This window comes from Anabrus simplex, chromosome X (assembly GCF_040414725.1).
Source record: "Anabrus simplex isolate iqAnaSimp1 chromosome X, ASM4041472v1, whole genome shotgun sequence".
NCBI classification, from domain to species: domain Eukaryota; kingdom Metazoa; phylum Arthropoda; class Insecta; order Orthoptera; family Tettigoniidae; genus Anabrus; species Anabrus simplex.
Window position 1 is genome coordinate 147,205,929 of NC_090279.1, and position 24,460 is coordinate 147,230,388.

Consider the following 24,460-nt stretch of genomic DNA (forward strand, 5'->3'; position numbering starts at 1 on the left):
ACAGTCACTTCCTTTCCACTCCTAGCCTTTTCCTATAACATTGTCGCATGGGACGGTAATTCCCTAGTCTGGCCACTGCTGGTCTCTGACCAATGGTGTGGGATGACACAAAATGTTGCAGGGAGTCCATTACTTGTTCTCAGATGGCAGGCGCAGATGTGAAGGGGTTGCGATGGGCTTGGTGCGCACCGACACATATTGGTCTTATGGCAACGAAGAGATAGGAAAGGGCTAGGGCTCGGTTTCATCAACACATGTTAGTACTTAACAAGTTGTTAAATCATTTTAACATACAATTTAAGAAAATTTGCGTTTCATCAACAACTGTTAACATTAACAAATGTTAAACTGCGTATTAAAGTTAACATCAGCCATTTCCAATGTTAAATGGCTAACATTAGCATTTAGGAACCTGTTACAAAATGGCTGCTGTGAATCTCGCTTTCGAGGCGGAATTGCTCTATTTAGATCTTTTACAAAACAATCCTGATCGAAGAAGAGTTCAGCGACGTAATGACTTTGAAAATTTGACGGATGCGGAATTTCTTCATAGATACAGGTTATTGAAAATAGTTGTTGCTAAGGTTGTTGACGAAATTCAAGTGAGGTTAGAATATCCTATGAAGGGAAACTTACCTCTTTCTCCAATGTTGCAGCTACTAATAATATTACGAGTTTTTGCTACTGGTTATTTTCACATAATGGCCGGAGACAATGCTGGAATTTCTAAAGCCACTGTTAGTAGAGTTGTTTGTCGAGTGTCTGCAGCAATAGCATCCATGAGAAGGAGCTATATAACATTCCCTTCAGAAGAAGAGCGTCAGCAAATTATCCGCGACTTCTATGAAATAAGCCGTTTTCCTGGTGTTTGTTCTAGGTGCAATGGATTGCACACATTTAAGAATCCAATCACCTTTAGGCAATTGGGCCGAAATATATCGTAATCGGAAGGGATATTTCTCTGTTCATGTTCAGGTGAATAGTGAGCCTAACCTCCAAATCAGGAATATACTTGCTAGGTGGTCTGGTTTTGCACACGACAATACAATATTTAATAACTCCCATATCGGAGCACAGTTTGAAGTGGGACAATTAACGAAGTGATTTTGTTAGGTGACAGCGGATACCCGCTAAACAAGTGTGTTAACCCCATTGAAACCCTCGGGGACTTTTCCCGCGCGTCGTCCTTTTCTTTTATCGTCAAGCCATCTGTGCGCTTGCACTCAATAACTTACATATATTTACTGAATAATTCAATTAACAGCGCTTTTTCGAAGAAGGAAAAATTAGAACTACGATTCCGTTTCACTTCACGCGCCATATTTTACAGCTGTGCTCAAACAAAAGCGCATCGGAACGCGCTGTAAAACAGCATGTTCATACCACTGCCTCCTTGATTCGCACCAGTTCGCAGTATTGGGAGAGTTAACAGTCGATTAGTTAACATTTCACAAGAAAAGTTTGATGAAACGCAAGAAACCTAACAAGATGTTAAATTTTTAACTCCGTATAAACTAACTACTTGTTAGTATATATTTAACATGTTCGATGAAACCGGGCCTAGAAGTGGGAAGGAAGCGGCCGTGGCCTTAATAAACGTACAGCACCAGCATGTGCCTAGTGTGAAAATGGGAAACCACGGAAAACCATCTTAACGGCTGCCGACCTGTCTGTGTCGCTGCGACGTAAAGCAAATTGTAAAGCAACTTATTTGATTTATATTTAATATGTGGGCTACTTATTGTGGACACAGGTATTTTTACATCTAATTATATATAAAGGACATGAGCAGCATCAGATGTTGAGATATCACTGGGAAGGACACGGAGATGCCACATGCTTATGTGAGACAGCGTTATCAACACCTGACAGAGTTTGTAAGGGGTCTAATTGTGAGTCTCCATTTGGCTGACGATGGGTCGTAATATGCAGTAGTCTTGTGATTTGTTTACTTTTGAAAGTTGCCATGTCTGGGAATATCGTAGAGTGTTGGATGATGCAACACACGACCGAATAGAGAATGTTATAATATTGTGGCTCTCGTGACAGTGTTGGTTATGATAGCAATTTTAGGGGGGTGTATATTAAGTTGAGTTATATTTCCATCACCCTCTATAATTTGCTTACTGGTGACTTTAAAATTGTTAGCATTGATTGTAAGAGTATTAATATAAGTTTTTGATTGCTTCCTCCTTCACTTACCCTATTACTTAGAAGCAGTTTAGTGGAAAGCGGTGGGTTAAAACACAAGAAAAGTACAATAAATAAATAAATAAATAAATAAATAAATAAATGAATGAATGAATGAATGAATGAATGAATGAATGAATGAATGAATCAATCAATCAATCAATCAATCAACTGATGGCATCAGGCGTGATGGGCCTTGGTCTACCAAGAACCTCTGCCCAGCCCTGAGGCCTGTAGTTTACAAGGTTTCATGTTATCAGCCTTAGGCCAGAGCCACTATCTTGCTATCACGTAGGCTGAGTGGACCTTGAATCAGCCCTTGGATCCAGATTAAAATCCCTGACCTGGCCGAGAACTGGGAATAAAACCTAAGATCCCTTGTACTAAGGGCCAGCACCCTAACCATTTAGCCATGATGGAGCCAGAAATCGATTACAGTTACATGTACACTGAGTGGCCAGAAGTCACAGGAAGGGGTGTCCCATTAGAAAATGTGCCGTGTATGACCCCTGAGCATTGTGGCTTGCTGCGGCGTAGCTGAGCAGTCTGTAAAAGAAATTGATATGAGGGTCCACCTTTTCAATATGTCAAGTTATTCTTATAATTGCTCTTCAGTATGGAACAAAAATAAAATTTATAGCTTATAGCTGAGCAGTCTGTCACAGGCACCAGTGTCGTGAAGATGGCAACACGTGAGTTAACCGACCTTCCAGCCGAAGACCAACTCTTGGCCCTTTGCTGATACCTCAGTACAGAGCCAACGATCGCATGGGCCCGCGAACATTGGCAATGGACCATGGAACAGTGGCGGCGTGTGATATGGTCCGATGAATCCTGGTTCCAGTTGTATCGAGCTGATGGGTGCATGAGAGTGTGATGTATGCCCCATGAAGCTATGGATCCTGCGTGTCAACAAGGTTGTGTCCAGGCGGGAAATGGCTTGGTTCTGGTCTGGGCTGTGTTCTCCTCATCGTGATTAGGCTGCATTGTCCGTCTGCAGGGAGAGCTGATGGATTCACATTCTGTGGACATTCGTTCAGACCATCTGCATCCTTTTTTGGCCCTAGATTACCCTGATGGAGATGTCATATTTCAACAATGTCACCATTCTGTGGTGGCACACAGGTGGATGGAGGAGTACTCCAATCTTAATACGGTCTATCATTTATGGGATGCTGTCGATGCTGGTGTACGCTCCATGAACCCTGTAACAACTACACAAGACTAATTGTGGGTAGCAGTGCAAGATACGTGGGTCCAGATCCCTCCAGAACGATTCCAACACCTTGTAGAGTGGATGCCTCGCCGTATTGCTGCTGTTTTGAGGGCTCGAGGAGGAGCAACTCGTTATTAACATCACATTCAGTGTCCTCCCAGGACTTTTGGCCACTCAGTATATAGCGAATAACTTTGTATCATACTTCATGAGTGAATTGGAGCACACAAATTATACTGATGTCATGTTATTCAGAACTAAATAATAATGTGATATTTTATTTTTCAACAATCATTTTCAAAATTTAATATTTTGTTTCCATGTTACCAATAATAATACATCATCACAGAATTGTGGAAATATGCAGATGAAGATTCCATTCAATGTATTCATGAGATTATAGCTGACATATGGGTAACAGAGAAACTACCCAGTAATTAGACCTCAGCTGTCATCCACTCTCTGCAAAAAAAGGGAGACAAGTCTGATTTTAAACAACTACAGAGGAATCTCACTCCTCTCGGTAACTTACAAGATCTTTTCCAAGATACTTCTCTCAAGATTAGAAGCTCAATTGGATTCCTGCATTGGAGAGTATCGAGCCAGATTTACGAAATCAAGATCATGTGCAGAACACATCCTGAACCTCAAAACTATTTTCACTTACAACAATATGAGCTCTTCACCCTTTGTCGCAATTTTTGTTGACTTCCAGAAAGCTTTTGATTTCATAGACAGAAAATCTCTCTTTTAGATCCTTGCCGAATTGAAACTAGAAAATGAGACCCTAAATCTCGTAAAGGCTACTTTGACAAACACTAATTCAGAGGTAAAATTCAGAGGGGAACTATCCAGATTGTTGGATGCGCTTGAGAACAGTTGGCTGTTGAGAGAGCTCTTGCATTATTGTAGTGATAAAGTAGTGAAAACCTATTGAAAAAGCTTAATTTTGTGTATATCTGATTCATTCAGTGCTGTTTATATAGTGGTGTTTAGTGCTTGTTGGTAGAAATTGGGAGTAATTATATTTATTTAAATTTTGTAACAAGTAAATTCAGTTTTTCTTCAGTAAATTACGTTTTCTAGGTGAAGTAGGCTAGGTAGGTGTACCTTGTTTCGAATTTAGGTTTAGGAAATACTTTAGGTAATAATATTAACTGTAAAAATATTTGTAAATATCTGTAGGCGTTGGTTGTACTTACAAAGGCAGATTATCATAAGGAATAGTACCGTAACTTCTGCAGCAACTTCTCCGGTATTTCGTATTGATATCCATTCAAACTATCGCGAAGGTAATAATTTACTACATTAAAAAACACGATACGCCTGTAAACTTCCATTTAAAAAGAAGTTAAATAGATTACACGGTAATAGTTAACAGTCGTATTGTTATTGATTATTGTCGCTCCTCATATTCAAATATTGCATTGTTGGCTACAGTTGTGAACAAAGGGTGTAGTGTAGTCAAGTAAATATAAATAAGAATCAGCTAACCTTGTATTCCATTCATTTGTACTTCTGAGTAGGTAGTTAGTATCTGTAATTTATATTTCGCTCCCTCGATCTTTCAGTATTTATGAGCGGTTAGCTAATAATAATAAAGTTCATATATCCCGGTAATTGCAGTTCAAGTCCCAGGAGGAGTAGTAGTAGTAGTAGTAGTTTTGATAGAAATATTTGAGAAATTATTGTAGACAACCTCGTATGTTTCAATAGGCCTAATTAAGAACACTTTTATTCTCCGTCCCGTGGAGTAGGGAAAATAATAGTAATCCACCAGCTGTAATAATCACATAACCACATTTCAGTAGAATTGTAGTGAAGATAAGGTATAATATATTAGATGGTATCTTGCCAGTTATATTCGTGTTTTTCTTCATGTACGGCAATCCTTTCGATACTTAAGCATTTAACCAAACGCAGTGTAGTGTAGTGTAGATACATTGTAGTATAGATCCAGTACATTTAGATAGTGCCGTATCTTGCCTGCTATATTCGTGTGTTATCTTTTGTGTGTATCTATTAGACCGTAATACTAATAATAATTTGTCTAAGCATTTAGATTCGTGGTAATCTTTGAGTACAGTAGTTCTTGCAAATTTAATTTCTGTTGTGCTTATTAGTGACATACGGTACGGTACCGGTATCGTAATTAGGATACGTCTCAAAGTAGTTTAAAAATTACTGTAGTATACTGTACAGTAGTATACGAGTCATATCCTAATAGAATTTAGTGTGCTTATTTTATTATTGTAAAATATTTGTGTAGTACTGGTGTAGTAGAGGTATCCATAGAAACTCTTACTAAAATACTGTTGTTGTAATTAGGATAGGCTTAATTGCAGTTTGGAATTGTGTAGTTCTTGTGTATTACTTTCAATATTCAGTAATTAACAGCAGTTTTTATCCTGTTAGGGGTTGTAGGATAAAAAAAAATAGAGCACGACTAAGTAGTATTGTAGTGTAGTCGTATATTAATTACCTTATTGTCGTGTACTATCCCAGACAATATATCCCTCCGTTCATTTATTTTTTGCAAATAAGTTATTTTATTTTTAATTTAATTTTTTTCCCCCGTAAAGAATGGCTAAGGAGCGCGAGTGTACTTACTGTGGGTGTGGTGAGGCATTGAGGGGTATTAGGGAGGAGTTGGAAAGTTCGAGGGAGATAATTAGGATTCTCACAGAAGACAGGAAGGAAGATAGGACTCCGTCAAACAATGTACAGGTTACAGTAGGTGTACAAGAGGGAGGGGAAGGAAAGGGAGGAGTTGTAGAAGACGTGGTCTAATGTTCTAAGGGGAAGGAGATTGAAGGCTAAGGGCTCTATTCAGGATCAGAATTCAGGACAGGTGTCTGTGCGAAATCGGTAATCAGGTAGAACAACAGAGGGAAGATGAGGGACAGGGAACTGTTGCTGAGATGCGTGGAAGTAGGAGGAAGGGAAAAGGTAGGAAAGGGAAATGTAGACTAGAGGATAGGAAAAGACAGGTGGAACATGGTCATGGGAAGGAGAAAAGGGAGGAGGAAGTAGCTTCTGCAGCTATCAGGAAAGATAGGGCTGACCAGGAGGGGAGGGGATCAAATGAGGTGGGTAGGGTTGAGGCTCTGGTCATGGGGGATTCCATCGTTAGACAAGTGGGGAAAGTGTGTGGAGGAAAGGGAACCAGGGTAGAATGTTATCCAAGAATTAGGTTGAGGCAGATGTTGAGGAAAGTAGAAGAGAGGGAGGAGGGGAAGGAGTAGGTGGTAGTGTTTCACGTTGGTACCAACAACGGCAAGCTGATATAAGTACCAACATAGATGGAGATGTGTGGGATCTGGTAAATGCAGCACGGGTGAAGTTTAAGAAAGCGGAGATTGTTATTAGTGGAATACTGTGTAGGAGGGATACTGACTGGAGGGTGATTGGGGATTTAAATGAGACTATGGAGTGGGTATGTGGGAAACTGGGAGTGAAATTTTTAGATCCTAGTGGGTGGGTAGGAGATAGGGATCTGCGCTCGGATGGCCTTCATTTAAACTGCAGTGGTACGTATAAGTTAGGAAATTTGTTTGGAAGGGTAATAGGGAGGTACATTCAGGGAAACGGGATGGCCTAGGGAGTGGTGATAAGGGAACAGGGAACTGGAAATCAAGTAGGGATGACATAAAATTGTTAGTGTTGAACTGTAGAAGTATTGTAAAGAAAGGAATAGAATTAAGTAATTTAATAGATATATATTTACCAGATATTGTAATAGGAGTTGAATCATGGCTGAGAAATGATATAAGGGATGCAGAAATTTTTTCACCGCACTGGAGTGTGTAGGATAGGAATGGTGGGAGGGGGAGTGTTCATTCTGGTGAAAGAAGAATTTGTAAGCTACGAAAAAGTTAAAGATGAGACACATGAAATTCTAGGTGTAAGGCTCATTTCTAAAGATAATAGGCAACTTGATATATTTGGAGTGTACAGATCGGGAAAGGGTAGCACTGACGCGGATTTGGAATTATTTGATAGGATAGTCAGCTATGTGGGAAACGACGTGGAAAGAAATGTGATTGTAGCGGGAGATCTGAATTTGCCAGATGTAAATTGGGAAGGAAATGCGAACGAGAGGAAGCATGACCAACAAATGGCAAATAAGTTAATATGGGAAGGACAGCTGATTCAGAAAGTGATGGAACCAACCAGAGGGGAAAATATCATGGATGTCGTGCTGATAAAACCAGATGAGCTCTATAGGGAAACTGAAGTAATAGATGGTATTAGTGATCATGAAGCTGTTTTTGTGGTAGTTAAAAATAAATGTGATAGAAAGGAAGGTCTTAAAAGTAGGACTGTTAGGCAGTACCATATGGCTGATAAAGCAGGAATGAGGTAGTTTCTAAAAAGTAACTATGATCGGTGGAAAACGGTAAATAAAAATGTAAACAGACTCTGGGATGGGTTTAAAGAAGTTGTTGAGGAATGCAAAAACAGGTTTGTACCTTTAAGGGTGGTAAGGAATGGTAAAGACCCACCTTATTATAATAGAGAAATAAAGAGACTAAGAAGGAGGTGCAAACTGGAAAGAAATAGAGTTAGAAATGGCTGTGGAAGTAAGGAGAAATTGAAGGAACTTACTAGAAAATTGAATCAAGCAAAGAAGGCAGCTAAGGATAACATGATGGCAAGCATAATTGGCAGTCATACAAATTTTAGTGAAAAATGGAAGGGTATGTATAGGTATTTTAAGGCAGAAACAGGTTCCAAGAAGGACATTCCAGGAATAATTAATGAACAAGGGGAGTGTGTATGTGAGGATCTTCAAAAGGCAGAAGTATTCAGTCAGCAGTATGTAAAGATTGTTGGTTACAAGGATAATGTCAAGATAGAGGAGGAGACTAAGGCCAAAGAAGTAATAAAATTTACCTATGACAGCAATGACATTTACAATAAGATACAAAAGTTGAAAACTAGAAAAGCGGCTGGAATTGATCAGATTTCTGGGGATATACTAAAGACAATGGGTTGGGATATAGTACCATATCTGAAGTACTTATTTGATTATTGTTTGGTCGGAGGAGCTATACCAGATGAATGGAGAGTTGCTATAGTAGCCCCTGTGTATAAAGGAAAGGGTGATAGACATAAAGCTGAAAATTACAGGCCAGTAAGTTTGACATGCATTGTATGTAAGCTTTGGGAAGGCATTCTTTCTGATTATATTAGACATGTTTGTGAAATTAATAACTGGTTCGATAAAAGGCAATTCGGTTTTAGGAAAGGTTATTCCACTGAAGCTCAACTTGTAGGATTCCAGCAAGAAATAGCAGATATCTTGGATTCTGGAGGTCAAATGGACTGTATCGCGATTGACCTGTCTAAAGCATTTGATAGGGTGGATCATGGGAGACTACTGGCAAAAATGAGTGCGATTGGACTAGACAAAAGAGTGACTGAATGGGTTGCTATATTTCTAGAAAATAGATCTCAGAGAGTTAGAGTAGATGAAGCTTTGTCTGACCCTATAATAGTTGAGAGGGGAGTTCCTCAGGGCAGTGTTATCGGATCTTTATGTTTTCTTATATGTATAAATGATATGAGTAAAGGAGTGGAATCGGAGGTAAGGCTTTTTGCGGATGATGTTATTCTCTATAGAGTGATAAATAAGCTACAAGATTGTGAGCAACTGCAACGTGACCTCGAAAATGTTGTGAGATGGACAGCAGGCAATGGTATGTTGATAAACGGGGTTAAAAGTCAGGTTGTGAGTTTCACAAATAGGAACAGTCCTCTCAGTTTTAATTACTGCGTTGATGGGGTGAAAGTTCCTTTTGGGGATCATTGTAAGTATCCAGGTGTTAATATAAGGAAAGATCTTCATTGGGGTAATCACGTAAATGGGATTGTAAATAAAGGGTACCGATCTCTGCACATGGTTATGAGGGTGTTTAGGGGTTGTAGTAAGGATGTAAAGGAGAGTGCATATAAGTCTCTGGTAAGACCCCAACTAGAGTATGGTTCCAGTGTATGGGACCCTCACCAGGATTACCTGATTCAAGAACTGGAAAAAATCCAAAGAAAAGCAGCTCGATTTGTTCTGAGTGATTTCCGACAAAAGAGTAGCGTTACAAAAATGTTTCAATGTTTGGGTTGGGAAGAATTGAGAGAAAGAAGAAGAGCTGCTCGACTAAGTGGTATGTATAATATAACTATTTATAATAGTTTATTTAAATCCGCCTTGATCAATACACTCATTAAATGAAAGAAACATTATTAATTAAACCATACATGTTTCGGGAAATCTCAACCATTCCCTTCATCAGTGGTTAGATCAAAGAATAACACAATATGACACAATCTTTTGTTTTACAATTTGAAGGAGTATTGTGTCCCAATACATCGTATCAAAGAGTAAAGAGAACTTATGAAATATTATAAAAATGATCAATACATACAATTTTGGTTGAACTGAATGAGAACACTATACAAATTTAGGATCTTCAAGTTTTTCTTCTTTTCTTCTTCTTTTTGTTCCTTAAATGATTATATGCTAGCCTAAACAGTGGGTTATTTTCTGTACTTTTCTCATTTAAACTTGATAAAATAGTGGATAAAATAGATGGATTGATTACATGGTTGAGATACGTCGATGATATATTTGTTATTATCGATGAACGAAAGGTTAAACCTGATGGCATATTACAGTATTTAAATACTATGGATAGACAAGTGCATTTTACGATGGAATCTGAAAATGATAGGACTTTAAATTATTTAGATTTGACAGTTACTAGAAATTCTGGTCATTTTGATTTTCAAATTTTCAGAAAAGCTACTCAAACAGATACTATTATCAGAAATGACTCCAATCATCCAGGTCAACATAAAAAGGCAACATTTTACAGTTTAATTAATAGAGCTATGAACATACCTATGTCTAAGAAGAATCATAATAGAGAGATAAATATAATCCATCAAATCGCTCGTAGCAACGGATATTCCACAGATTTATTAATAGAATGATAAATAAAGTGAAAAATGAACCTAAAACAACTTTAATTAAAGAGCGAAAAGAGAAAAAGAAATTCGTAGTTCTAACTTTTCAAAATAAGCACTCTTATCAACTGGCTAAAATTTTCAGGAAAAAGAACATCAATGTCACATACAAAATGGATAATAATACTAATAAGATAATTTTCAATTCAGATAAAATAGAGAATAAATGTATATTTAATAAATCAGGAATTTACAAATTAACATGCCAAACATGTAAACAACGATACATAGGACAGTCCGGAATAAGTTTGGCTATAAGGTACAAAGAACACGTTAATGCGGTCAAACATAAAAGATATTCGGCAATGGGAGAACATATGGTTGAAATGAATCATAAATTTACAGACATTTCCAATGACATGAAATTATTACATTCGACCAAAAAGGGAAAACTGATGAATGTTTTGGAAAATTTAGAAATTTACCTTACACAAAAATGTAATTCTGAATCAAGTTTAAATGAGAAAAGTACAGAAAATAACCCACTGTTTAGGCTAGCATATAATCATTTAAGGAACAAAGAGAAGAAGAAAAGTAGAAAAACTTGAAGATCCTAAATTTGTATAGTGTTCTCATTCAGTTCAACCAAAATTGTATGTATTGATCATTTTTATAATATTTCATAAGTTCTCTTTACTCTTTGATATGATGTATTGGGACACAATACTCCTTCAAATTGTAAAACAAAAGATTGTATCATATTGTGTTATTCTTTGATCTAACCACTGATGAAGGGAATGGTTGAGATTTCCCGAAACATGTATGGTTTAATTAATAATGTTTCTTTCATTTAATGAGTGTATTGATCAAGGCGGATTTAAATAAACTATTATAAATAGTTATATTATTCATTCAGACCAGTCAATACGGACCAAACACAATATTAACCTATCATGGTTAAGTTTATTAACAGTAAGTGGTATGTTTCGAGCTGTCAGCGGAGAGATGGCGTAGAATGATATTAGTAGACGAATAAGTTTGAATGGCGTTTATAAAAGTAGGAAAGATCACAATATGAAGATAAAGTTGGAATTCAAGAGGACAAACTGGGGGAAATATTCATTTATAGGAAGGGGAGTTAGGGATTGGAATAACTTACCAAGGGAGATGTTCAATAAATTTCCAATTTCTTTGAAATCATTTAGGAAAAGGCTAGGAAAGCAACAGATAGGGAATCTGCCACCTGGGCGACTGCCCTAAATGCAGATCAGTATTGATTGTATAAAAACTTTTATATCAGAACAGGTGTTAGGCAAGTGTATGGTTTATGCCCTATTCTCTTCAACTGCATGCTAGAGAAAGTCATTTGTGAATGGACGAAAACTCTACCAGTCAACTCGGGCTTGAGAATCGGTTTCATGAAGGATGAGTTAAACATCATCTGCCTGGCCTTTGCAGATGACTTCACACTCCTAATATCAAGTATGGAAGAAGCTACACACCAGCTGTCCTCCCTCAGTCAAATAGCAGCTAAATATGGTTGAGGATTGCCATTAACAAAACTGAGTTCATCACCAACATCAGTGATGCCACCGAACTGAATCCCACATGGGGATATAGTAATGAAGAAGACTAACTCCTAGAAATATCTTGGAGAATTGATAACCTTGAACGTTAGTGAAGATCTAGCCATGGAAGGCAGATGTACGAAACTGGAGAGAGCTTTCCATCTCTGTATGAACATTTACAAGACCAAATTCCTTTCCCTTAGCCTCAAACTTCGACACTATGAAACCATAGAAAGACCTTCGGTACTGTAGGCCTCAGAATGTTTGAGTGTGATCAAAAAGGGAAACTCAGAAATTTGGAACTGAAAGAACAAAAGATCCTGAGAAAAATCATGGGACCCATTAAAGAGGGAGGTGAATAAAGAATCAGGCATAATAATAAGCTTTACCAACATTTAGAGAGCATAACATCAGCCATGAGAAAGAGGAGACTTATCTTTTATGGTCACATACTATAGTCAGAATGGACAACAAGAGACTGACCTCAGGAATCTTCAACACCCTTTCTAGAGGTAAGGGGACAAATGCTAAATGGATGAAACTGGTCCGAAAAGACTTAGAATTGTTGAAAATTGTTCCCAAAGATACAGTAGAAGTCCACTATAATGAGTACGACATATAACGAGAACCCCGCTATAATGACAGTTTTTGCCGGTCCCTTCAAAATTCCTATATTAAACTGTCTATTATCCTTTGGTTACAGAGAGAGCCTTATCGCTGATGCATCCATTATTACGAGCAATTTTTTCCGTTACCGATATTTATGCACCCCAGTGATTATGTTTCATGCTATCGATCTCCTTCGGTATCGTTTCCTCACTATGTCCACTAGCGAGAGTTCTCTCGTTGACATGTCCAATAACGGACCATTTATGTTGATATTCGAAGGCGATGTTGGATGGAAAATTCTAAATTCCCATGGAGGGAATTAGATATTTTTCACCAATAGAGCATGTCAAAAACATATCAGATGTAAGGCTTTTCAGGTGTTTGCTCTATTAACCAGCGTTTTGTCTTAGGTCCGACACTAGACTCGTCAGAGTGGGATGTGTCAGACCCTACCCACTGACGCTGGGTGTGTGCAGGTGAGCTTATCAGAAGCCTTATATGAGGCACAGTCTGATAACTGCATACGGGAGATACATCTCCACAATGGAATTACTGCCCGCCTAGCAATGTTGGAGTCGATTAATACCCGTCAACTGCTGTTCTGTAAAGAAAATTCAAAATGAAAGAGAACTTTTTGCGTAATAAATGTGTAAATAACGTGTCCGATAACAGTAATTAACTTGTTAAAAATAAAGGCTGAGGAAACGATTGCTTAATTTTAATGCTAAATACTGCAATTGAGGATGGGGTACACCTCAAGATATGGCAGAGTACATCACTGATTTCAGAGGATAATTTATATATTTTCTCGCATCTAGTTAAATTTCGGAATGGTTATTCCCATGTAAATTTTAGTGAAGATGTTATAATTTCTCTACATGCGTTTGAAATATGTTTTCATGATACATATACGGTTAGGTTAGGTGACGCCGTTTGAAGAAGAAAACGGAAATGTTTGCCACAGAAGCCTCTGGAGTGATACCATATTTCTCTGAATCCAAGACGACAATTTTTTTCCTCAGAATATCATGTGAAATATCGAGGGTCTTCTTGCATTCGCGGCCTTGGCAACTACAGTAGTTAAATTGCATGCATACACACAAAACTTGTTGACAGTAAACGACTGTCTCTTTATTATACATCACTAGCCTGCGGCAACAGGTTGTTCAGTGCCTGTGTGTAACGTCGCTGGATCTCGGGAAATAGTTAAGAGAGAATGACATATTAGCCTCTCTACACAATTGTTTCTCAAATCTGCAGAATGGCATAAAAGAATGCGAGCCTTGGAATTTTTAGAAAGGCCATGGCTACTCAGTAGCAGAGTTATAATGCATCCACTGTACCTGGCACTTAGTAAAATTAAGTTTTAAAGATAGCAGGAATATTTTTGTGATGGATCGTCGTACTGTAAAGATACGTGAAACAGGTATTGCTGGCATATTTTCAACGGGTGCTCATGGATATTATGATGAAATTTTAAGTTAATGGTTATTAAACACTAGGAAATGTAGAATAATCATGCAGCCGAAAGAAAGTACGGCTTAGGCCTAACTAAAGCCAATATTCGGCGTTAGCGTGAAGACAAGGATAGCTTAAAAATGCGTACTGCACAAAAAATGGATTCAGTGGTCCGTAACATGGACCCTTTAAAGAAGTCGCAGATGAAATTGTGAGGTATGTGCACAGAAAACGCAAGGGCGGAATTGCCATACTGCGGTGCAATACACTCATTTGTCGACCTGCAACATCCATGATTAGGCCTATACGTCGCTAGCCGCTGAAGTTGGCCAAAGCCGGGAAGTGAGACGTGCGTGTAGTGGCAGCCAGTTATATTTGACGCTGAGTGAAAGCATTAGTTTTATAGTAAGCAAGAATATTTTCCTGATGGATCGTCGTATTGTAGAGACGCGTGAAATAGGTAATACCGGCAAATTATTAACGGGTTCTCTTCGATATTATTATGCCAATTATAAGTTAATGGTTATTAAACCCACTGAAATAGAGAATAATTGTGCAGCCGAAAAATAATAGCCAGTGTTCAGCGTCTAAAAATAGTGTAAAATGTGTACTGTATAAGAAAGGCATTCATATGATTTTACAAAGTACTTTTTAAGACTGATATAAAAATTTTGAAGGAAAAGGAAGTCTCAACCCAAAACCACATTGACAAAAATAGACAAACCTTAAAAGGATTATGTATCATTTACTTTCAACAACGCACACATTTATCCCATAACTAATATCTTCAAAAAACATAACTTAAAAATAGCATTCAAAAGCACGCACAATAGCACTAACATCTTACACAGTACCAAGACAATTAACAGTAATAACAAGTACAATCAATCAGGAGTATACCGCATCAGGTGTAATAATTGTGAGACCAGCTATATTGGACGTACCGGTAGAAACTTCACAATCCGATATAATGAACACTTAAATGCTGTAAAACATAATCATTTATCGCAATAGGCCAGCACATCGAGGAATATAAACACAGCTTCACGAACATCACAAATGACATGAAAATATTAAATATAAATCCCAAGGGCCCCTTGCTCAATAAAACAGAAGAGTTTTACATATCGTTAGATCAGTATGCCAATCCCGATTATACCATAAATGAAATTACAGAAGAAAACTAATATCATTTTCAATAAAGCCATCCCTGCCTTAAAAAATGACTACCTTAAAATAATCAATAAACAGAACATAACACGCGCCATAGTACTGTCGAATGACACGCCCAGCTCCACCCCTACCCCCACAATGGCTACTCTCCCTGCCCCTCTATCCACTCCCCTCGCAGCAGCAGACACAAATCTAATGAGAATGCGAAGCAGTACATGTCAAGCTCTCAGATCAAACGCAACCCAGCCACGACAACAATAGTAAGTACACATTCACATTAATACACACACACCCACACCCACAGGCATTCCTTCAGGTTATAACTCTCTACTCACACTTTATTTTCATCTTCCACAGATAATATATATCAGCATACAGATATAGATGAAGAAGGAGCCACCATCACAACTCTGCATCAAGAAATACTTACGTATGACCAAGACCACATCTGCTTCCAATACTTAAAGAATAAGATTCCACTCACAGCTGCACATACTTACCTCTGTCTATACAATCGGATTTTGTTAACAATAGAAGCTTTTCATCACACATACAAGTGAAGACATCATTTAAGTGAATAATAAGACTTCTTAAGAGAACTACAGCATTGCCTACGAACGCAAGTACTGAACTATTCACAACATTGGACTCAAAAACGAGAACGAAGATACCTGCAAGACACACACGTTCAATTCAATGAAATGTTTTATACTCGTTATTTTAATCGATTTTAACATGTAACTGTATATTTTAATGTATTTGTAACTTAGATTTAAGCTTAGGTTAGGTTTCATAAACAAATTCTAGTCCTGAAGAAGATAGCTTTATACTCAAGTACCTGAATGCCAAAATTATAATATATAATCTTTTTACAATTAATATGCCCAGTTTGGGCACTCAGACCTGATGCTTTCCTACGGCATCTCCCTTTAGAAAGGGCAATACCAATTAATGCTTGACAGTTATGTAAAGGTATTCATGTTCAGCTGATGATGACTATTTGAAGTCGAAACCGCTCTTGTAAGCTACTTCTTACAATAAAAACTCTATTGATAAGGTGGAACCCTTTCTTGTCTATACATATATAACGGACTTCTACCGTATAATCAACAAGGATAAATTTAGAATGGTGATAAGAACATGTGAAACTCTCCAGTTACTTACAGCTAAAACACTGCGTCCTGGAGTGGGAGTGAAGTGGACTCAGGAAAGGAAAGCAACCCACAACGCAAAGATGAAGGAATACTGGGCTATGAAGAAAGCTCACCAGAGTTAGGAACTACGTGGTCCAAGGGGCCTCAGCAAAACAGGAAGAATACGTCCCAGCTATATTCATTTATGAAATGGTCGTAGTTTCATATATTTAGTTTGATTTATTTTATTTTAATATGTGTTAAACTATGTATGTGTTGAATTTTTGTGTTTTGGTTTCAAATTCACAAAAATTAATCTGAGCTCTTTTGAGCAGACCCCTGCAGATAGGTAAGTGCATGCAGGTTAAAATGAACTCAAACACCCTGTCCCCGAGTCAGTTTAATTAATCGTACCCAGTTAAAATTGTTGGCTCAGCTGGGAACCAAACATAGGGCCCTCTGCATTGAAGGCCAGTATGCTGACCATTCAGCCAAGAAGCTGGATGGGGATTCACTGTAATCTTCTTCATTCCTGTCTTTATTGCATAAGAAGGTTTTTTGTTTTTGTTGCAGATGGTTCGACGGCCAAAGAAGGCAATCGTACCACTTCCCGCAAAGAAAATGTTCAGGAGATTCAAAGAAATTCCACCAAATATTAAAGCAGACTACAAGAATAAATTGCTGGGAAGTGTACAGTTAATAAGGAAAATTATTCTCACACGCAAAGTACGTATTTATTCATAATATAAACATTCTTATTTTAATTTCTTGTGATTAATTCATAAGCATACTAATTTTCATGCCCTTCACATGCCCAGAATTAGTATTTAATTTATGTCGGTTACAGCTGTTTACAGATTCTCTGGTGGACTTTAATATGTTAGTTACAGCTGTTCGTAGGTTCTCATGCAAAGTGTAATTTATAACATGAAAGAATCACAAATCTTACTTTTTTTCAACATTTCAATAGGAGATTAACATTCTGAAGCAGTCACGCAAGTGGAAAGCCATGAGATATTTATTGCACTTAGTTTGATTTATGTTAGTTTTAATTCATGTTAACTATTTATGTGTTGATTTTTTGTGTTTTGGTTTCAAAATCACAAAAATTAGTGGAAGTTCCTTTGAGCAGACCCCTTGCAGGTAGGCTGAGTGCAAGTGGGTTAAGATGAACTGTCTATGTCGGTATGACGTAAAGCAAATTGTAAAAAAGATATGATTGTATAAACATAATAATAATATAAATGAAAGTTGTGTAAACAAAATAATTTGCCATCATACACATAGGATTCTGCCGAGACTGCTGAAAATGATTTGTGGAAGTGTGAAACGTATAAAAGAAGTTTAAGAAGTTTTACTGTATCAGATAGTTATCATATCACAAACTGCTAGAGCCAAGCACTGTACGGACTTTATTATTGCATATGTTTATTTTTATGCAACTGCTGGCTGTCGGATGACTGATGCATCTTCGTCACACATCTGACGTGAAACTATTGGAGGATATTGTGTGACCTTGATGATGCAGCAGGTCATTCTCAATGTGATTTCATTTTGGTGTAAACAAATATCACACGAGAGACGTTCGCTTCTTAATGTAAAAACCACTTGGTCACTATGTCTATTCCTTAACAGCACACAGTTATACACAATTATACACAACACCACACTGTTAAGGGAAACACACTGAAGGAATTAATTTACTGTCAATTCTGTCAGTACAGATATCAGCGAGTTCTCATGCTGGTTATTCACTTCATCATCGCACAGTCGATTCTGAAAAGTACAGATATCGGCAAGTCCATATACTGGTTATTCACTTTGCCATCGCAAGGTAAAACTGACTACCCTCTCACTCAAGTCGATTCTGTCAAATACAGATATCAACTCGCTCTAACTCACACTACATTCTCTTACTGCACTGTCTCACTCTATCTGACTCTGACTTCACCATGGAGCCCAACACCAACTGAGTTCAGCACCAATACTAGCTCCATAACGGAGAACAGCACTGACTGACTTCTCAGCCTGTCAGCTGGATATAAATACTGTTCGACAAAACAATCTAGAAATATCAACTTCTGGAAATGTTCTTACAACACACTAAATGGAACACATCCGAACATACAAAGAACAATCGATCGACCAGTCTCTCGATTGGAATAGATCAAACTCGAATGTTCAGTTACGTATACAGAAACCACAGAGACACAATCTACAAAATTCCTAATGTTTCTACGTGTATCTGGATAATAAATCATTACAATAAGTTTCCCGAAACCTCTATATGTGTCAGAATGATAGTGTATTATACCCAGTAGATGAATATTACAGAGTTTTCTTCAGTTTTTGACTTCACAGATTTTGAGGGTAGACATATTCACAATTCGTATTTGAGGTTATAGAAATGTACAATACATATTTTCAGGATATAGTTGTACTTAGCATTTAATAAAGCATAATTAAAATATATTAAACATAATAATTATTGAAGGTTTTCCAAGTGTTAAGTTGTGTGTAGGATGACATGCATAGGACAGGTCAATAGGAAAAAATATAAAATATAAAAATAACAATTTTGTGTTTAATTTTTAAACCAGGCTGAACGGGGCTGGAACACGTTCTGGAAATTGCCAATATTACGTTGAGATAAGGCCAGAACACCCAGGTCGGTTTGATATGAGTTTGACTCTCGACTTTTCGACGTTCTGGACGATCTCCAATGTTCCCCGACGATCTCCGACGATGTTGCGGGTAATCACTCGTCACATAACTTACACGAGTGTCCAAATTTACACAGTCCTCAGACACTTTGGTTTAACAGCACTGGTTCATTTAATATGGTTGGGATATGGCATCGAATTCACTCTTAATCTTGTAGATAGAATTTATAAGTTCACTAAAGATAAAGATGCGGGTAGCATCGAGTTTGGAAGAAAATAAAGCACAGTTCATGAATAGAAATAACGAAACTGAAAGTTGTTCACGCACTTGACACTGTTCGTGGTGATTTTCCACTAAATAAAGTAGCACTTGACATTGAAAGAAATGTATGACTGCTCTAGAGTTTTTCAAAGACACTGCTGTCAGTCATGCAATAATACTAAACACTTTGACGAAGAAATGAGGTTGAAATGAAAAGCACAGTTCGTTGTTAGGCGTACTTGACATTAAATAAAATGGTGACTGTTCAAGAGTTTATCAAAGACACTGCTGTCAGTCACACACAAATAATTTACACACTGTTCGGAAGAAATAATACACAATTTTGTTTGAATTGGATAAAGAACACAGTTTGAGTTTGGAATGAAACCTTGGTGTCGTAGCATACGTTTATGGTAATCACTTGCATTAACATTCATGTGAAAGTTCAAACACTTTCATAACACTGTTGTCTATTAATGAGGTTATGCTGACTGAGATTTTATAAAATGTCACTGTTAACACATTCACGCCCATATCTGAGTTATTGCCTATAGCGCGTGACCATGCTGTGGACCGTATCCAAGTTTGCCCGGATAAGCACAACCTTGAATTGGAGCCATTCCTATGCAGCTGGGATCTATTTTTGTCACAAATATGTGCGAGAGAGATAAAAGTAATACCCTTATGAATGCTTCTACTCACCAGAAACTACATGGCCACGGCGATTTTCCCTCCCAATGCACTTTCTTTGTTTTGTTTCTGAAGGTAGCCTACCGCTGGCACAACTAGCTGCATAGTTGATTTGTGATTGCACAAGCGTGTGTATAATCGCGTTCTGAAGTGTAACCATGGCGTGTAGGGACAATATAAATGATGCAAGTGATACGAATTTACAAAGCACAGTTTTTCAGCTGCTTGAAAATTATCTTGGCCAGGGGTATACAGTCTATATGAACAATTATTACAAATGGCGTTGGACTCGCGAAACAATTACGGGAACAGAACACTACTGTATGTGGAACAATACGGTCAAATAGGGGTGTACCAAAAGATCTAAAGGAACACCAGGCAATTCTCAAACGGGGGCGGAGGGGAAGTGAACCCGACATACAAGTACAGTCACCTCTCTCCAAAATCTCAGCTCCATCTACTTCACCTGCTCCAAGTCAACGTCGTGCGATTTTGCTGTCAAAAAGGTCACCGGCCAAGGATCCATCATCTAGGTTAGACGGGAAGAGAAAAGAGCATATTCTCTTGAAGTTTCCACTGTCAAATATAGTCAAGTTCCTTGAAGAAAGTGCAAAGTGTGCTTCAAAAATAAAATTATTAGTGAAACACGCTATTTTTGTGGAAAGTGTGGTGTTCCCATTCACCCAGGAAAGTGTGACATTACCTACCACACCCTACAAAGATACTAGAGGACTTCATTAAGGTATGTGCAAAATTTTGTTTCCATATCTTGTTCAGTTTAGAACTTATTGTGAAAAGAATTCGTTGTTGTTTGCTCTGCCACTAACAGCTGGAATAGCTGGGCCAGCCCTTTAAATAGCTGCTCAGATGATGGGGGTGAATTGTGTTAGTAGTGTCACATTGTAATTAATGACATGTTTGTTCAGAGGCTAAGTTCACACAGGCAACATGGTAATTAACTCAGTTCTACAAGAGCGAAAGTAAGTTATATCGAGAAGTTTCTACAAGCGCACAGAATATAAGTTCAACTCAACTGTTGTCACCTAAGTCCATTACATGACTTGTCATAATCAGAGTTCCAATACGCGCACAGATTATAAGTTCAACTTGATTGATAGACTCAATGTCCATTATAAAGATTTTGTTATACATTAGAGTTCACACGTGCACAAATTACAAGTTCAACACGACTGTCAGAGTTTGTCCCACATGAAGACTTTGAATATCCAAAGATAGCCTCTGTCAGCACTTCGACGAACACTGCAGCGTGGAGAGTCAGGCTGGACACCCAGCTATGACTGTCTGATCAGAGTCTAGTGAGCTCAGCTTGGGGCTCCTACACCATCATATAACGTGATCCCTTTGAGGCTGATTATCTCGCGAATCCGTCGACGGATTTACTTGAGATTCACAGTTTGAAACGTTTATGTTATCCTCTTCAAAATGACGTATCGCACAAATCACTGCGATTACTATTAGAGAAGTTTTGAAATTTTTTCAATTGAATGTTCATATCCAGAACATACCAGACCATGCAGGCTACACGTGGCGTCAGGTGATAGTCTATCCTCTCCCTGCAGCCACGTCACACACACAGCTGCCGCTGGCTCGCCCGCTCGCTCCTCCGAGCGTAAACAAACCAAGTTCGCTCTGAACGTCTTGCGTGATGATGGAATACAATTAATAGTAAAAAAATATGGCATGTACAGGTCGTAACCAGTACAGTATGTAACTGTTGTTTTGGTGCGATTATTGTTGTTTTGTCATTACTCTTCCATGTAGTGGTATTGAGAACAGTTTAAATTTATGAATAAATAGAGCATCATATGTAAGGTGTGAATGTGTCAAAATAAAATGTTGAAACTGTCGTATATATGCCATCCTACTCGTAACATAACGCTCGTAAAGCCTTAAATTATTGTGTTTAATATCCGCCTCCGTAACGTAATGGTTAGTGTTGTTAGTTGTTGCCGTCCTCGGGGACCCGGGTTCGATTGCCGATACTGCCTGAAATTTAAGAATAACAGGAGGGCTGGTATGTGGTTGAAATGGTACATGCAGCTCACCTCCATAGTGGGTGTGCCTGAAAAGAGCTGCACCACCTCGGGATGAGGACACGAGTTTGCATTTGCATTATGTTTAATATGTTTTAATTATCCTTTATTAAATAAATGCAAAGTATGACTATACCCTGTAAATTTGTATTCTATATTTGTATAACCTCAAATACATATTGTGAATACGTCTAAATCTGTTTATGATGTAGATGTTGATTCCCATAGGGAATCAGAAATAATTGTTCCGAATGAGTAAATTTATAATACCAATATAAATGGTCCGTTATTGGACATTATAAATTTTCCAGCTAACTCATTCCTGGTTGTCAGCGTTTCGCCCCCGTGTGCTAGGCTGGGCTCATCAGTTGGTACCTAGCACACCTACCAAGACGCTGGATAGTGCATACCATGGAGGCCACTGCGTAGGCTAATTGTAGCCACCGGCAGTGCCAATGCACTATGAGAGACATTGTCTCATTATCAAAAATTGTTGCCTGCTTGGCCATCAGATGATGTAGATGTTGATTCCCATAGGGAATCAGAAATAATTGTTCCGAATGAGTAAATTTATAATACCAATATAAATGGTCCGTTATTGGACATTATAAATTTTCCAGCTAACTCATTCCTGGTTGTCAGCGTTTCGCCCCCGTGTGCTAGGCTGGGCTCATCAGTTGGTACCTAGCACACCTACCAAGACGCTGGATAGTGCATACCATGGAGGCCACTGCGTAGGCTAATTGTAGCCACCGGCAGTGCCAATGCACTATGAGAGACATTGTCTCATTATCAAAAATTGTTGCCTGCTTGGCCATCAGATGATGTAGATGTTGATTCCCATAGGGAATCAGAAATAATTGTTCCGAATGAGTAAATTTATAATACCAATATAAATGGTCCGTTATTGGACATTATAAATTTTCCAGCTAACTCATTCCTGGTTGTCAGCGTTTCGCCCCCGTGTGCTAGGCTGGGCTCATCAGTTGGTACCTAGCACACCTACCAAGACGCTGGATAGTGCATACCATGGAGGCCACTGCGTAGGCTAATTGTAGCCACCGGCAGTGCCAATGCACTATGAGAGACATTGTCTCATTATCAAAAATTGTTGCCTGCTTGGCCATCAGATGATGTAGATGTTGATTCCCATAGGGAATCAGAAATAATTGTTCCATTTATATTGGTATTATAAATTTACTCATTCGGAACAATTATTTCTGATTCCCTATGGGAATCAACATCTACATCATCTGATGGCCAAGCAGGCAACAATTTTTGATAATGAGACAATGTCTCTCATAGTGCATTGGCACTGCCGGTGGCTACAATTAGCCTACGCAGTGGCCTCCATGGTATGCACTATCCAGCGTCTTGGTAGGTGTGCTAGGTACCAACTGATGAGCCCAGCCTAGCACACGGGGGCGAAACGCTGACAACCAGGAATGAGTTAGCTGGAAAATTTATAATGTCCAATAACGGACCATTTATATTGGTATTATAAATTTACTCATTCGGAACAATTATTTCTGATTCCCTATGGGAATCAACATCTACATCATCTGATGGCCAAGCAGGCAACAATTTTTGATAATGAGACAATGTCTCTCATAGTGCATTGGCACTGCCGGTGGCTACAATTAGCCTACGCAGTGGCCTCCATGGTATGCACTATCCAGCGTCTTGGTAGGTGTGCTAGGTACCAACTGATGAGCCCAGCCTAGCACACGGGGGCGAAACGCTGACAACCAGGAATGAGTTAGCTGGAAAATTTATAATGTCCAATAACGGACCATTTATATTGGTATTATAAATTTACTCATTCGGAACAATTATTTCTGATTCCCTATGGGAATCAACATCTACATCATCTGATGGCCAAGCAGGCAACAATTTTTGATAATGAGACAATGTCTCTCATAGTGCATTGGCACTGCCGGTGGCTACAATTAGCCTACGCAGTGGCCTCCATGGTATGCACTATCCAGCGTCTTGGTAGGTGTGCTAGGTACCAACTGATGAGCCCAGCCTAGCACACGGGGGCGAAACGCTGACAACCAGGAATGAGTTAGCTGGAAAATTTATAATGTCCAATAACGGACCATTTATATTGGTATTATAAATCTGTTTAGTCGAAAAATGTAGAAAACTCTGTAATGTATATATTGGGTATAATCCACTAACATTCTGATGCATATGGAGGGAGGTTTCTGGAAACTTACGGCAATGATTTATTATCCTGATACATGTAGAAACATTAGGAATTTTATAGATGTTGTCACTGTGGTTTCTGTATTTGTAATCAAACATTCGAGTTTGATCTACTCCGATTGAGAGACCAGTCAAACGATTGTTCCTTTTATGTTTGGATGTGTTCCACTTAGAGCGTTGCAAGAACATTTCCAGAAGTCGATATTTCTAGACTATTTGTCGAACAGTATATATATCGAGCTGACAGGTCGAGTGACAGTGAGAGTC

The 24,460-nt window shown here is 38.3% G+C and overlaps 1 protein-coding gene across 1 annotated transcript in view; it reads left to right on the forward strand.

The window, feature by feature from the left end:
* The window catches only part of LOC136886717 (uncharacterized), a 420,809-nt gene that overhangs the window by 194,162 nt on the left and 202,187 nt on the right, over positions 1 to 24,460 (forward strand). The window contains exon 11 of the mRNA XM_067159522.2: positions 16,887 to 17,039. Coding sequence (XP_067015623.2) covers positions 16,887 to 17,039 — 153 coding nt within the window. The remainder of the gene's footprint in view (positions 1 to 16,886; positions 17,040 to 24,460) is intronic.